General features: G+C 37.7%; 1 protein-coding gene across 2 annotated transcripts in view; it reads left to right on the top strand.

Annotated features, from left to right (window-relative positions):
• The window catches only part of LOC112629221 (Fc receptor-like protein 2), a 30,873-nt gene extending 15,802 nt beyond the window's left edge, over positions 1-15,071 (top strand). Inside the window, exons 8-12 of one of the 2 annotated variants that reach the window (XM_025392713.1) lie at positions 10,639-10,666; positions 11,357-11,442; positions 11,693-11,758; positions 13,902-13,930; positions 14,027-15,071. In XM_025392713.1, coding sequence (XP_025248498.1) covers positions 10,639-10,666; positions 11,357-11,442; positions 11,693-11,758; positions 13,902-13,930; positions 14,027-14,065 — 248 coding nt within the window. In that variant the 3' untranslated portion in view covers positions 14,066-15,071. The remainder of the gene's footprint in view (positions 1-10,638; positions 10,667-11,356; positions 11,443-11,692; positions 11,759-13,901; positions 13,931-14,026) is intronic. The other variant, XM_025392721.1, reaches the window with a different exon arrangement.
• Positions 15,072-17,311: the final 2,240 nt, after the last annotated feature.

The raw sequence follows: 17,311 nt of genomic DNA, 5'->3' as shown, positions 1-17,311 counted from the left end.
GGTAGCTGAGATTACCGGCACCTGCCATAACACCCAGCTAATTTTTGTATTTTTTTTTAGAAGAGATGGCATTTCACCATGTTGACCAGGCTAGTCTTGAACTCCTGGCCTCAAGTAATCCACCCACCTCAGCCTCACAAAGTGCTGGCATTACAGGCGTGGGTGATCCATCATACCTGGCCCCAATAGGTGGCTTTTCAATTCTCACTCTCTTCCCTCCCTCCACCCTCAAATAGGTCCTAGTGTCTGATGTACTCTTCTTTGTGTTCATATTTACTCAACGTTTAGCTCTCACATATCAGTGAGAACATGTGATATTTGGTTTTCTGTTCCTGTGTTAATTCACTTAGAATAATGGTCTCCAGTTTCACCCATGTTGCTGCAAAGGACATAATCTCATTTTTTATAGCTGCATAGTATTCCATAGTGTATATGTAACACATTTTCTTTATCTGGTATACTATTGATGGGCATCTAGGTTGATTCCATGTCTTTACTATTGTGAATAGTGCTACAATGGACATATGCATGCATGTGTCTTTACAGTAGAACGGTTTATATTCCTTTGGGAATATATCCAGTAATGAAATTGCTTGGCCAAATGGTAGTTCTATTTTAAGTTCTTTGAGAAATATCCAGACTGTTTTCCACAGTGGCTGAACTAATTTACATTGCCATCAACAATGTGTTAAGTGTTCCCTTTTCTCTGCAACCTCATCAGCATCTCATTTTTTGACTTTTTAATAGCCATTCAGACTGGTGTGAGATGGTATCTCACTGGGGTTTTGATTTACATTTCCCTAATGATTAGTGATATTGAACATTTTTTCATATGATTTTTGGCTGCATATATGTCTTTTTTGGAGAAGTATCTGTTCATGTCCTTTGTCCATTTTTAAACGGGGTTGTTCGGTTTTCGCTTATTGATTTGTTTGAGTTCCTAGTAGATTCTAGATATTAAACCTTTGTTGGATGCACAGTTTGCAAATATTTTCTTCCATTCTACAGATTGTTTATTTACTCTGTTAGTTTCTTTTGCTGTGAAGAAGCTCTTTAGTTTAATTAGGTCCTATTTGTCAATTTTTTGTTTTTATTGCAATTGTTTTTGGAGTCTTCATCATGAAGTCTTATCTTTGGCCAATGTCCAGAACGGTATTTCCTAGGTTTTCTTCTAGAGTCTTGTATTAGTCTGTTCTCACAATGCTATAAAGAAATACCCAAGACTAGATAATTTACAAAGGAAAGAGGTTTAATTGACTCACAGTTCCACATGACTGGGAAGGCCTCAGGAAACTTACAATCATGACAGAAGGGGAAGCAAACATGTCCTTCTTCACAGGGTAGCAGGAGAGAGAAGTGCCAAGCAAAGGGGGAAAAGCCCTTTTTAAAACCATCAGATCTTATGAGAACTAACTCACTAGCACGAGAACAGCATGGGGGTAACCAGCTCCATGATTCGATTACCTCCCACTGGGTCCCTCCCACAACACGTTGGGATTGTGGGAACTACAATTCAAGATGAGATTTGGGTGGGGACACAGCCAAACCATATCAAATCTTTATAGTTTTAGGTTTTACATTTAAGAATTTGATCCATCTTGAGTTGATTTTTGTATACAGTGAAAGATGGTGGTCCAGTTTCAATATTCTTCATATGGTTAACCAGTTATCCCATCAGCATTTATTAAATAGAGAGTTATTTCCCCATTGCTTGTGTTTATCAGCTTTGTAGAAGATCAGATGGTTGTAGTTGAATGGCTTTATTTCTGTGTTCTCTAATATGTTCCATTGGTCTGTGTATCTGTTTTTGTAGCAGTACCATGCTGTTTTGGTTACTGTAGCCTTGTGATAGGGTTTGAAGTTGTATAGTGTTATCCCTCTAGCTTTTTTCTTTTTTTTTTTCTTTCTTTCTTTCTTTTTTTTTTTTTTTTTTTTTTTTTTTTTTTTTTTTTTTTTTTTTTTGCTTGGGACTGCTTTGCCTATTTGGGCTCTTTTTTGGTTCCAAATGAATTTCAGATTTTTTCCCCCTAATTTTATAAACAATGTAATTGGTAATTTGCTAGGAATAGCCTTGAATCTGTAAATAGCTTTGAAGAGTGTGGCCATCTTAACAACACTGATTGTTCCTATCCATGAGCATGGAGTGTTTTTTCATTTGTTTGTGTCATCTCTGATTTCTTTCAGCAGTGTTTTGTAATTCTTGCTGTGGAGTTCTTTCACCTTGTTTGTTAGTTGTATTCCTATGTATTTTTTTCCCTTTTGTGAAAGTCACTATTCTCAAGTTCAATGGAAGTTTTATTTTTTAAACAGATGATCTAAGTAAGTGTGATATTACACTTCTGCACCCCTCTCTGCTACTTTATTCCCAGAATATCTTCCCAGTTCCTTATTCTTTTATAGAACTTCCTGCCTCATCACTGCTCTTTCAGGGGTGATATAGCCACCCTCTATGCGGGTAACCAACTCTGCTCTGTTTCCTCACCCACAAAATGAGAAAGTTACCTCAGATCTACGCCATGATACACCAAGACCATCTTCAACTGTTTTATACTTACAAAAGAGAATAGTTGTTCTTTCCTGTGAAGACAGTGTAGGGTGTCTGTTTTGGTCTTCTTGGGATAGCACAACAAAATACCATAGATTGGGTGGCTTAAAGAACAAAAATTAATTTTCTTACAATTCTAAAGGCTGAGAAGTTTAAGATTAAGATGCCAGCAAGATAAGTTTCATTCTGAAGCCTCTTCTCTTAGCTGTGGGCAGCTACCATCTTGCTATGTGCTCACATGAATTCTTTTTGTGTACATGCAGAGAGAAAGAGCGAATTCTCTGTTGTCCCTTCTTTTTTTAAACTTATACTTTAAGTTCTGGGGTACATGTGCAGAACGTGCAGGTTTGTTACATAGGTATACATGTGCCATGGTGGTCTGCTGTACCCATCAACCCATCCCTACTTATAAGAATACTAATCCTGTTGTATCAGGACTCCACCCTTATGACCTCACTTAAAATTAATTACTTCTATAAAGGTTCTATTTCCAACTGTAATCACATTTGGCATTAGTACTTCAATATATGGAATTTGGGCAGGACACAAACATTTAGTCTATAAATGTGCCCAAGCAAGGACAAGTACTAATATAAGCCTCCTAATTTGTCACTTTTGTTACTGTCTTATTGATCAAAAAGTAAGTCGTATGGTCATAACCAAATGCAAGTGGTAGAGAAATACTGTCTACCTCTTTGCTGACAAATGACAGAGTCATATTGCAAAACAATGCATACAAGAAGATAGGAACAAATTGAGAGCCTTCACTGCGTGGATTTGCCACATGGTTTTTGACCTGCACTTCCACTCTTGTAACTTTAAAAAAAATTAATTAATTTTTAACTGACAGATAAAAATTGTATATATTTATGTACAGCATGATATTTTCAAATAAGTATACATTGTGGAATTGCTAGATTGAACTAATTAACATATGTGTTACCTCACATACTATCTTCCTATTACTTTTTAGTTTACAAGCACATAACCACACAAAATTATTGTCTACTAAATTTGCTTCCAAAATTAGGCTGCTTCAGAAGTTTTCAATCTCAGTTCATGGCTTTGATCTTCAGATATCCAACCTTTTTTTTTTTCAAAGTGTCACTCTGCTACTCAGGCCAGAGTGCAGTGGTATGATCATGGCTCACTGCAGCCTTGATGTCCCAAGCTCAGGTGATCCTCTTAGCTCAATTTCCCAAGTAGATGGGACCACAGGAATGCACCACCATGCCTTGCCAATTTTTTAATTACTTCTGGAGATGACTTTATATATTGCTGAGGCTAGTCTTGAACTCCTGGGCTCAAATGATCTTCTTGGCTTGGTCTCCCAAAGCACTGGGATTACAGGCATGAGTCACCATGCCTGGCCAGATATCCCAAACTGGCAATTTATTTCATGGTGAGTTTCACTTAAGACAATTTTTTCTTTCAAGTAGATGGCTTAATTGGGACCACCTCAATTTATCAAAAGATGATTTAATAACTAGAGAAAGTCAGAGTATCCCTTTCCTTCCATGAAGGTCCTCGGACGCCTATATAAATTAGCCATACCCTAAATCATTTACTTTTGAGCCTTGTACAGCATAGAAATATAAGGACAAGGCAGTGGCTCTTGCCTAATGAAAGTAATGCTTTCTTTCTTTGGCTAACCTCTTATCATGAGGACCATGATACCTCTATGTCAACCTAAAATAAACTATCAATATAGTCCCTTTCAGAGTGGCCCAATATATTTTATTTCTTCTTTAAAATAAATAATTGAATAAATATGTTACAAATACATCTAGTAAAGCATTCAAACAATATCAAAGAATATGACAGTAAAAAGTAATCCTTTCTCTCACACCTATTCCTGGACCTCTTGGTTCCCTTCCTCAGAGGCTCCCACTATTAGCAATATCTCATTTATTTGTCCAGAGATATTTTAGACTTACATGATGTCTTTGTATACATACATATTCTTTATTTTCACCTAAATAATAACATACTATATGCTATACTTCACTTTTCTATGAATATTATTTGAGAATTATTTGATATAAATATATATAGAAATGTAATATCTTTTTAATGGTTGCAAAGCATTCTATTCATGGATTTGCAATAGTTATCTTAATGTTAATGATTTATTATTGATGGAGATTTAGATGATCTCAAGTTGTTTTACATGATACAATGCTACAATAATTTTTCTTTTAGATGTCATTTCTTGCATGTACAGTATGCTTGTAGAATTAATTCCTATAAATAAAATTTCTAGATTGAAATTAGATACCTTTTTAATTTGATAGATATTGTCAAGGGTTACTCATAGTTGCACTAAATTATACTCTCATAAGGACATGTCATAAACATGCTTGTTTATGACACACTAGCCACATAGTGTTGTAAGTTTTGACTTTTTGCCTGTTTCTCAATTGAGAAACATTAATGCCCTGTAGTTTTTATTTATGTTTCTATTTATGGTGAGCTCTTTGTTCACATAGTTTCATCATTTTACGTTGGGTTTTTAATCTCATTCTTACGGATTTGTAGATTATATTTTTATACTAAATATATTAGCTCTTTGTCTGAGGTATGAATAGTGAAAAGGGTCTGCAGTCTGCACTTTGCATTGCCTTTCATATTGAAATTCTTACTATAAAAATAATTATTTTTATGTGTTCTAATTTATCAATATCTTCTTTTATGGGTTCTGGGTTTGGTAACCTATTTTGGAAGGTCTTCCCCATTCTTAGATGATAAAAATGTTCTCTGTTTGTTTTTTTTCTTTTCTTTTTTTCTTTTTTTCCTTTTTTTTTTTTTTTTGAGACAGGGTCTCGCTCTGTCACCCAGGCTAGAGTGCAATGGTGCAGTCTCGGATCACTGAAACCTCAACTTGCTGGACTCAAGTGATACTCCCACCTCAGCCTCCTGAGTAGCTAGGACCACAGGCATGCACCACCGTGACTGGCTAATTTTTGTATTTTTTGTAGAGATGGGATTTCTCCATGTTGCCCAGGCTGGTCTTGAACTCTTGAGCTCAAGTGATCTACCAGTCTTGGTCTCTCTAAGTACTGGGATTACAGGTGTGAGCTACTGTGCCAGGCCCATATTTTCTTCTAGAATTATGTCATTTTATATTTATGCTTAAATTTGTGATCCGTCTGTTACTGGAAAGGGGTCTGGATCCAGACCCCAAGAGAGGGTTCTTGAATCTCAAGTAAGAAAGAATTCAGGGCGAGTCCATACAGTACAATGAAAGCAAGTTTATTAAGAAAGTAAAGGAATAAAAGAATGACTATTCCATAGGCAGAATAGCCCCAAGGGTTGCTGATTGCCCATTTTTATGGTTATTTCTTGATGATACGCTAAACAAGGGGTGGATTAGTCATGCCTCCCCTTTTTAGACCATATTGGATAACTTCCTGATATTGCCATGGCATTTGTAAACCATCATGCCACTGGTGGGAGTATAGCAGTGAGGGCAACTAGAGGTCACTCTTATTTCTATCTTGGTTTTTTGGGGCTTCTGCTGGCTTCTTTACTGCAACCAGTTTGATCAACAAGGTCTTTATGACCTGTATCTTGTGCCAACCTACTATTTCATCTTGTGACTTAGAATACCTACCTGTCTGGGAACAGGGCCCAGTAGGTTTCAGCCTCATTTTACCCAACTCCTATTCAAGATGGAGTTGCTCTGGTTCAAATATCTGTGACACATCCAGAAATCTTTTTAAATAAGTACTGAACTAGAATCTAATCTTTTTTTTCAGATAGCTATTTCATTATTTCTGTGCAATTTGTTTAATTATCTTTTTTAAGTAAAGTGATGCCTTTATAATATCCTCTGGTATTGTGACATAAGAAGAAATTATTTAATATATTTGGTCTTTGTCCCTAGTTCCTGACTGCTGAGCTCCTAAAACTCTAAGAATTCCTTAAGTGTTGAGTGTCTTTGGTATGCTAATGAGATGATCCTCAACAGAGGGGCTCCTGGATAGCTTCAATATGAGAGCTGGTTTTCAGAAACACCAACCTTGTGATTAGAGGGTTGGAACTTCGAACCCCACCCCTGGACCTCTGAGGACAGGAGAGTGACTGAAGATTCATCTAACCACCAATTGCCAATGATTTAATCAATCATACCTGTGTAATTGGACAACTATAAAAATCCTAAACAATGGGATTTGGGGAACTTGCCAGTTGGTGAATACATCAGTGTACTGAGAGGATAGAGCACCCCATTCCCTTGGGAACAGACACTCCAGTACACTTCCAGACATTGTCCACCTAATGTTTTTCATTTGGTTGTATATTTGTATCTTTTATAATATCCTTTGTAATAAACCAGTAAGAGTAACTGAAGTGTTTCTTCGAGCTCTATATAGCAAATTATTGAAACTGAGGAAGGAGTCCTGGGAATCTCCAATTTATAGCCATTTGATCAGAAGGATATGAGGCCCATGACATATTGTTGGCATCTGGAGTGGGGGGCAGTTTTGCGGGACACGCCCCTTTACCTGTGGGGTCTGCACTAACTCTGAGTAGTGTCAGAACTGAGTTTAATTGTAATTAGTGTCCTAAGAGTTGGAAAATTGACTGGTATGGGGAAGAAAAACCCCACACACACAGTGACAGAAGTGTTATGGATAAAAGCAGTTCAGCTATACTAAGTATCTGATAGTATTCAGATCTAACTTTGAAGCCCTATTCTATTTGTGTGTATATCAGTATGTGCATACGTGTGTTTGTGTATGTGACTTGTATGCCTTTGCTTTATAACAATACATTTTTTTCTTCCATTAAGGTTGTTCCCATCATGACTACGTTATTCTTACAGAATTTTTCTGGATATTATTGCTTATTTGTTTTTCCCCACAAGCAATATAATCAGTGTCTCTCAATAAAGTATTTTTGTTAGGATTCTCTTAAATTTTGAGATTAATTAAGGAAGAATTGACAGCTTTATAATGAGAAATTTTTCTATCAAAGGGTGTGTCTACTTTTGGTAAATTTTGAGTCATAGTATTTTAGAGTTTTACTTATATAGGCTTTCATCATTTCTTGCTAAGTTTATTCCTGAGATATTGATTAATTTTTGGTATGATAACTGATCCACCGAACAAGGGTGCTCTTAGAGTGCAACCATAAAACTTAATTTTTTATCTTCCTTTTCCACTGCCCATTCGTACTCTTGGAGGATTATATTTTCCCCGACTCTGGTAGAAATCACAGGCAGGCCCATACTCCATCCACTTACTCCTTGTATTAGTCGGTTTCCATGTTGCTAATAAAGACACACCTGAGACTGGGCAATTTACAAAAGAAAGAGGTTTAATTGGACTTATAGTTCCACCTGACTGTGGAAACCTCACAGTCATGGCAGAAAACAAGGAGGAGCAAGTCACATCACATCTTATGTGGATGGTGGCAGGCAAAGAGATAAGCTTGTGCAGGGAAATTTCTCTTTTTAAAACCATCAGATCTTGTGAGTCTTATTTACTATTACGTGAACAGCACGGGAAAGACTTGCTCCCATGATTCAATTACCTCCCACTGGGCCCCTCCCACAACATGTGGGAATTCCAGATGAGATTTGGGTGGGGACACAGCCACACCATATCACTCCTACATAATTTTAGGCAAACAACAGCAAAAACATAGTTTCTCCATAGAGTGCTTGTTCATTAATCAGCTTTCTGAATCTCAAAGTTAAAGCATTCACCTCCCACCCACTCATCTCAGACCCTCTTCAGGCCAGCCTTCTGCAATACAGAAAGGGTTCTGGCCAGATGTTTCTTTCTTTCCTTGAGTTGCTTCTGTTTTTGAAGCCCCCATGGTTGGCACTGATTTCCTGGCTCCAAAAAAGCTGACTTTCCAGGTTTGCTGGGTTGAGAAAATCAGCTCCTATTTGGGGGGTGTGTCTCTGAATTCTCCAGAGCCCCCCAACTATTAACATTACCTGCCTGCATCTTGTGATGCAGGTGATTCATTTTTCTCCAGCTGAGCACTTAACATCTCTCTTCAGTTTCTAAGAATCTAAAGCCTTCTTCCCCTTCCCCTCCATCTTTATTTTGGAACCCCATACCTCTTCAGGAAGTCCTCTTGGCCAGATTTTGAAATGGCTTCAAGCTATGCCTCTCTTCCACAGGGTTCAAGTCCATCCACAAGAAACATTCGCACACCATTGCACCCACCTGTAAAAATGCAGCTCCTGCCTCCAGCAGATGACCATATCTCCCCTGAAATAAATGTTCCTTTATCTGCTTGTCAAGAGAAAGTTTGCTCCTTAAGATTCCTCAGGCATGTGTCTACACAGGGCTCTCCTCCCCACACCAAGCTGGCCTTAATATTGTCCTCAAATTGACTATAGGCTCCTCATCTCCCTTTTCTTAGAGCATTTGCTTTAGAGAACTTGCAATTATAAATTCTTTCTCTGCCTCATTGAGATGTAAATCTTCTCTTAGCCTCTTGCCAGTTTTACAACCCAGAAATGTCTATCTCTAAGACTTGGAAGCCGTCCCTTTGAAATGTAATCATCTAGAAAGATAGTGCCTCTATCTCCTGTATTGTAAAACTCTTAGAATTTATTATTTTATCTACCAATATTTCTTTCTAATTCTGGAATTCTGCTTTTATCTTTGTTAGTTATTGCCTTCTATTTTTGTTAGTTTTATTCTTTTGAACAAATTAGATAGTCTTCTTTTTTTCTTATATATTTGTATATGTATTTAGTTACTTAAGACTTGCTTCCTTTAAATTGATAAATTATAGACATATGTCAATTTTTTTCAAGTTTTGTTATGAATTACCAGTTCCATTATGATCAAGGAATATTATGTGTACCATGTTGATTTTTGGAATATTTTGGAGGTTTTCTTTGTGAGCCAATGTATCACCAGATTTTGTTATTATTCAAAAGTGCTTAGATAGTAGAACTATTTTTGAAGTCCATTTTAAAATAATTTCTTCAAGAAGGAGTTGTTGGAAACATATACATTTATTTAATACATGTTTGAATATGACCGACTCTCCCGACTTATGCTTTAACGACGGTTTGGCTTGGTAGACAATTCTGAGGTCATGCCTTTCCTTGAAGACTAAACAAGCTAATTATAAAGAAGTTTTACCTTCTCCTTGGCAAACTAAATCAAAGTTAATTTTCTAGCTCTATTTTCTGTAAAGCCTAACAAAGCTGAAATATTGACTGAGCTACTAGCAGTCTTTTCCATGATTGGCAAACTGCATCTAAACTGGGAGGACTTTGACTAGGATTATATAAGCCTGATGGGAAGCACAGCTGGGGTATCCCCAAGTGCAATGTAACTCTTGAAATTTAGCATGTCTCTTGTAGTGGTGATCTCTGGAAGCTACACACATACACTCATGGGTGTTACAAGTGATACTGATTTCTACCAAGCATGAAGCTTTTGAGGCAGGGTGGCCCCTATACACATCTATGTGGCATTGTTTCTGAGGTATTAACTGGAGGACTAGAAAATATCTCCTGGATCACTATGAGGATTCTCTCTAAAGACACAGCTGATACATCTATGCTAATATGCTGTGTTTCTTGTTTTACATCTCTCCACAAAGCAAAAGGTACAAGAGATGGCCTAGTTTGCCTTACAAATGTCAATATCCAGCCTAGCCCCAAGGTCACTCCTACAGACTAGGTGTTGCAAATATCAAACGTTTAAATATTAAGAATGGCTGCATAAAATCTAATACAGAAGAGCAATAAAATAAAATCAGTCATCAACGGTTAAAATATGTTATACATTATGATAGTTAAAACAACATTGTACTTGTACATGAATAGCCAAAGAGACAATAGAACAGAATAGAAAATCAAGAAACAGTTACCAGTGCATGCAAGGTTTGCCATTTCAAGTGGCATTTTAAATCAGTGGGGAAAAAAGAATGAATTATTTTACTGACAACTAGTTGTGTTGGAATATATAAGCAGCCATTTAGATGAAATACAGTTGGATTACTCTTCTATATCCTATGTCTTACCAGCCGATTATATGTAGTTAAATCATGTCAAAATTTTAAGAGATAAAGCTTCCTTCTCTGAAATGAATTTTGTTTTATTTGCATTTCAGGAGAAAGTTCTGCCACTAATGAACCTAGGTGAGAACTCTTCCTAGTAAAAATTTTAATTCTAGAGGTCTCCTTCATTCAGTTTTAAATACCTACTGTACTCTGCTTGTATGTTGAGATTGAGGCTATGTAATTAACATGATATCTTTCTATAATACTTACTCTTGTCTCTACTGCATTACATTTCTGCCACCAAGGCACTGTCTTAAGGTGGTCCACATGATCCTAGGTGTTATCTTGTATAGGATTACATACATTTAAATTAATACATAAATTCATATATTCAAGATTATTGAATATCTTTAATGTATAAGTAAGTTTTTGTTAGCTATTTAGAGGAATGAACATACACACAAAATGTGTATTTCCTCAAGGGACATACTGTGCTATAGGTATATAGTATATGTCCAGAGTACAAGAAGGAGTGAGAGAGATAAAGTAATGAGAAAAAGGCAGGCAAAGTTTTATGACAGTTTATAAGAAAAAAAAAGATTCTGGAGCAATATCATTGTCTTATTTATAACTTTTGAAAAAGCCAAAGATAAGGAACAGAACATTTTGGCCATATCCAAGTAGACAGTCTATACAAAGGGCCATCAAATCACCCAAGCAGAGAGCCATGACTGCAGGGCTTTTACCTGCTCTCTCCTCAGCCAGTCTCCCTTCTGTTCTCACTCACTGCCCTGGGGACTATCATGCAGTTAATTCACTTTCTCACAGAGGTGATTGCAGGCTGAATCCTCAGGAGTTCACCTATTCAAGCCCAATCCCAAAAATGGAGGAGCTGCAGCCAGTGTATGTCAATGGTGAGTGTCTCCACTGGGAGGGGCTCTGAGGCTGAGGCAGAAAAGAAAGAGGAGACAGGAGTAGAGACCATTAGGTGGTCTAAGCACCTCAACCCCTGAGGCCCAGCCATTCTCAATAAATAAATGACTCTCTCAGAATCATGTTGGGGTTGGGAGGAAGGATATAATCATTAAGCCAGGGACGGGGAAGATGTGTGTGAAGTGAACCCTTGGCCACTAACATCTGTGAACTCTTGTCTTCTCCCTGCAGTGGGCTCTGTAGATGTGGATGTGGTTTATTCTCAGGTCTGGAGCATCCAGCAGCCAGAAAGCTCAGGTGAGAAACTACAAAGTGGTTCTTGTCAGATGCATATTCACAGGAAAGTCATGCATTGTATGCAATAGAGGCTTTATTTATTATTTATTTATTTATTTATCTATTTTTTAGAAGGAGTCTTGCTCTGTTGCCCAGGCTGGAGAGCAGTGGTGCAATGTCAGCTCACTGCAGTCTCCTCCTGTGAGCTGAGACAGGAAAATCGCTTGATTTTCCTGTCTCAGACTCTTTAGTAACTGGGATGACAGGCATGTGCCACCATGCCCAGCTAATTTTTGTATTTTTTAGTAGAGACAGGGTTTTACCATGTTGGCCAGGCTGGTCTCAAACTCTTGACCTCAAGTTATCCACCTGCCTCAGCCTCCCAAAATGCTAGGATTACAGGTGTGAGCCACTGCACCCGGCCAGCAATAGAGGCTTTAATACATCACTTGCCCTTGATAGGAAATCTGTTGATCCAGGAGGGAGCAAGAGACACCTGGAGGTAGGCTCTTACGAAGAAACCAAACTTAAAAAAAATAATAATTCCTATTGGCAATGAACTAGATCCTTTTAAAATATCTGTGAAGAATTCTGAATTAACAGTAAACCACATAAGCAGGTACTGAATTGTGTGTGTGTGTTTTTTTCAGTTTTCACCAATTTTGAGTGGATTCTAAGGAATCTGCTCAAACAGGTACCCTTTTTATGGTAACTATGATCTGAAGAAAAATCTTTATCATCATTGTAAGATCTTTAAAAAATAAGCCTGTGTTGTGTGTTTAAAATACAAGGGACTTTCATAAGAAGATAATCTAAAATGTCAATTTAAAATCAGTTTATTCCAACTCAAATCATGCTAATATTTAACATTGTTTTAACTTTAGGCTTTAGATATGCTTTTTTAAAGAAAGACTGCATGTTTTTATCTGATTTTAAGCATGCAATATTTGCAAATGTAAAACATATATTTGTGGAGACAGTTGGTAATTTTAAACTTAACGAAAAAATGGTAACTATTTAAAAATAAAATAATGATAAGAAAATTAAAAAAAAAATAGGGAGATGGTATAATAAGTCTTCATTTGAATGGCATTAGATAGTCAGGGAGAATCTAAGATTCAAGGCAAAAGAAGGAAGTCAGGCAAGAGTGAGCATGTCTAAAGTCCAAGAGGAATTCTCTCAGGTGAACAGGGTCATTAAAGTGTCTCCTTTGAAGGATCTGCAGTCTTCATATGGGATGGGAGGAATAACTGAATAAATCAACATGACCTAGAGAATTTTCACTTCGACATGTAGTTTTGCAGGAACTGCTGAGTTCTGCAGCAGTGCAGAGGAGTGTCCTTTAAGCTTCTGCTCCAGTGCCCTTAAAACTATAACCCTTATACCAACAACCCTAAAAGCTATCCTTTGTTCTGTGCTCCTGGTTGCCTCTGATGGAGCCAGTGGCTCTTGACAGCTTGGCTGATTTCCTGGTCAGTAGTCATTTAGCTACTCTCCTCTGAGCCTCTGAAGCTGGGTCCTCTGCCTGCCTTGCTTAGATTTGTGCCACTTCAACTTCCTATAGGGAGTTGATTACTCTAGCATTCTTTTTCTCTGTCTGACCAGCCTAGCAGAATCAAAAAGTGCAGTCATTTTCCAAGTTTCTGGCTGTAAATCTTCAGGGAAAGGAAGGGGATGTCATCCCACTGTGCATACCTGGAAAAAGGGGAAAAGAAGCAGACATCACTAAGCAGCTCCTGCAACCAGACTCAAAATACTGTATGATTCAGAATCTGTTTTCTGTTATCTATGATTCGACTCCAATTTCCTTCTATGTACTGAGGTGAACCACACATGGTTGGTTATCTCAGGAACAGGAAACAGCCCTGACAGAGTGCTGTAATAGAGAAGGCAAGAGGAAAAAAGTATAAAGACAATGACCTATGGGAAGTTGCCTTAGAGAAGAGAAGCACTTTGTTAGTAAGTGCTGGTGGAGGGCTTGGAAGATGGATAGAGTCTTAGAAGGACTTCAGCATTAACAACTTTAAGAAAGGATTTTACAGAACAGGAGAAAATGGAATTCCACACACTAAGCATAATAGTTATATGCCCTGGGGCATAAAGTTTGGGAGTGAGGCCTAAGTAAGAATGCAAGAGCTCAGAACTATTACTTTTTTCTTAACAGCAAACATCAGGACACTTCTGGAGAACAAGGTGAGCTAGACTTCTTGGAAGTTCTTCATCTTTCCTTCCTCCACCCTATTTATTTTCTTGATCACTTCTTTCCTTATTCCTGTATGTCTCTCCCAGGACTCCCAAGTCATCTACTCTTCTGTGAAGAAATCATAACACTTGGAGGAATCAGAAGGGAAGATCAACAACAAGGATGGGGCATCATTAAGACTTGCCATAAAACCTTATGTAAATGCTCGAGGCTTATCACCTGCCACAGCCACAACATGCTTCAGGAGCCACCTCCTGTCATCATTTTTGTTCTGATCATGTTCCTTCTCCAATATCTTCTTTTACTCATTAATATTCATTGAACTGTTACTACATTCAGACACTGTGCAAGTAAATTATTTCTGCTACCTTCTCTTAAGCAATCAGTGTGTAAAGGGTTGAGGGAAGAATAAGCAAGAGATACAAGGTCTCACCTTCATCTACTGTGAGGTGATGAGAACACGACTTGATAGTAGTATATTAACTTACTTATGTGCTGCTGGATACAGTTTGCTAATGTTTTGTTGAGAATTTTTGCAAATATGTTCATAGGGAATATTGGCCTGAAATTATCTTTTCCACTGTGTCTCTGCCAGAATATTTGTATCAGGCTGATGCTGGCTTCATAGAATGAGTTAGGAAGGAGCCCTTCCTCCTTGATTTTTTGGCATAGTTTCAGCAGGATTGGTACCAGTTATTCTTTGTACATCTGGTAGAATTCAGCTGTGAATCCATCTGGTCTAGGGCTTTTATGTTGGTTGGTAAGTTTTTTAATACTAATTCAACTTCAGAGCTTGATATTTGTCTAGGAAGCGTTTCTGCCCCTTCCTGGTTCAATCCTGGGAGATTGTATGTTTCCAGGAATTTAGCCATTTCCTCCAGATTTTCTTCTTTATGTGCATAGAGTTGAGTGTAAACATAACTTATATGCACCGGGAAACAAAAAAAATCTGTGTGACTCGCTTTATTGCAATATTTGCTTTATTTTGGTGGTCTGGAACTGAACCTGCAATATCACCAACGTATGCCTACAGTTGCAAAAATGTGATTTTTCACATAGTAAATATGAGTGTTTGCAATAAACTATGATATTATTTTTATAAGTATATAGAATAAAATATAAATACTCTATGGATTCGATACTGTCATATTTTCTTTTCTCTGTGAATGCACATTTTCCTTTTTTTTTTCTTCCAGCTTATATTTTAGGTTCAGGGAGCACATGTGTGGGTGTGTTATATGGGTAAATTGCATGTCACAGGGGTTTGGTGTACAGATTATTTTGTTACCAAGGTAATTAGCCTAGTACTCAATAGGTGATTTCTCTTTTTCTTTCTTTCTTTTTTTTTTTTTTTTTGACGGAGTCTCGCTCTGGTAAGTGCAGTGGCATGATCTCGGCCTCACTGCAAGGTCACCTCCCTGGTTCACGCCATTCTCCTGCCTCAGCCTCCCTAGTAGCTGGGACTACAGGCACTAACCACCATGCCCGGCTAATTTTTTGTATCTTCAGTAGATACGGGTTTTCACCATGTTAAGCAGGATGGTCTTGATCTTCTCACTTCATGATCCGCTGGCCTCGGCCTCCCAAAGTGCTGGGATTACCGGCAGGAGCCACCGCGCCCAGCCCTCAATAGGTAATTTTTCAATCCTCACTTTCTTCTCACCCTCCACCCTCCAGGAGGCCCCAGCTTCTATTGTTCTCTTCTTTTTCAAAGAAAAATTGAAAATTTTTGTGGGTATGTAGTAAGTGTATATATTTATGGGGTACATGAAATATTCTGATACAGGCATGCAATGTATAATAATCATGCCATGAAGAATGGGGTGTCCATCCTCCCAGGCATTTATCCTTTGCATTTAAAACAATCCAGTTACATTATTGAAGTTACTGTAAAATACAAAATTAAGTTACTACTGATTATAATTGTGCTATTAATAAGTAGGTCTTATTCATTCTTTTTATTTTTTTTTGCACCCATTAACCATCCCCACCTTGCCCCCTATTGTTCCCTTCACTGTGTGCAAGTTTTTTTTTTTTTTTTAAATTTTATGGCTGTGAATGCACATTTTCACTGGCATTTTTTCATTCAAAATTTTAGGTGCAATGTAATTCATCTTTATTTCTGAAAATACTTTACTGATCACTTTCATTTTTAAAAATTTCTGTGATCATAAGCCTCTATGTTAAAACATTTCTTCTGCATTGAATTATCTTTAGAATTATTATATGTACAGGCCGGGCGCGGTGGCTCAAGCCTGTAATCCCAGCACTTTGGGAGGCCGAGACGGGCGGATCACGAGGTCAGGAGATCGAGACCATCCTGGCTAACACGGTGAAACCCCGTCTCTACTAAAAAATACAAAAAACTAGCCGGGCGAGGTGGCGGGCGCCTGTAGTCCCAGCTACTCGGGAGCCTGAGGCAGGAGAATGGCGGGAACCCGGGAGGCGGAGCTTGCAGTGAGCTGAGATCCGGCCACAGCACTCCAGCCTGGGCGACAGAGCAAGACTCCGTCTCAAAAAAAAAAAAAAAAAAAGAAAAGAATTATTATATGTACAAAACTGACCAAAACCATGGAAATAAATTATTAAACATAAAAAGGTAAATTGTATTAACATCCACCTCTTAATGACTCAGTGGAGTACTTTTTAACATTTTAGAATTGAAACATGTATCCATGAATAAATTTAGTCAACTGATTCACCAGACATTTATTGAAAATCTATAAGAACCAAGTGTTAGGCATATAGAATATAAGTTTGCAAAAATCTCAACCCTCGACTCTATTTTAATTTTCTTAAAATAGACACATGTCAGCGCTGAGAAATCTTCACATGAATAGACTGGAATAAAAGGACTTTTTATTTTTTTAAAATAGAAGTTTTACACAATTTTTTGTAAGACTTGTCTAAAGATCATTAATGTGTCTTTATCACTTAAAGACACCTTGTTTAACCCAAATACACATGAAACGTTGAGAAAAATAAGAATACCCCAACCTGCTTGACTGTCCTCCTTAGAAGTTCACTTAAACAGTGACCTCCTTTAACTGCCCATTGGTCCTGTCCAGTGATGGCGGTAGGTAGTCACCATGCCCATGCCTTCAGTATTCTGATAGCTGCTGGCTCCTGGGTTAATTGTAGGGATGAGGTTGTCCCATTTTGTGATAACCCCATGGGACATCCCAACTTTCAGTCCTGGATGCTCAGAGATCAGAAATTAGGTGGTGGATGTTTAGGATGCTTAATTCCTATGAAGGTCTTTCCTAGGGACACTCAAAGGTATTTCCATTTATTTGGTTCCATCTACATGAAATCTCTCAAAATTTCTGTTTTATATGTGTCATTGTGCTTATGTACATTTCTCCTAATTT

This window comes from Theropithecus gelada, chromosome 1 (genome assembly GCF_003255815.1).
Source record: "Theropithecus gelada isolate Dixy chromosome 1, Tgel_1.0, whole genome shotgun sequence".
Taxonomy (NCBI): Eukaryota; Metazoa; Chordata; class Mammalia; order Primates; family Cercopithecidae; genus Theropithecus; species Theropithecus gelada.
The sequence above is the reverse complement of the archived record's forward strand: the minus strand, read 5'-3'. Positions and strand labels throughout refer to the sequence as shown.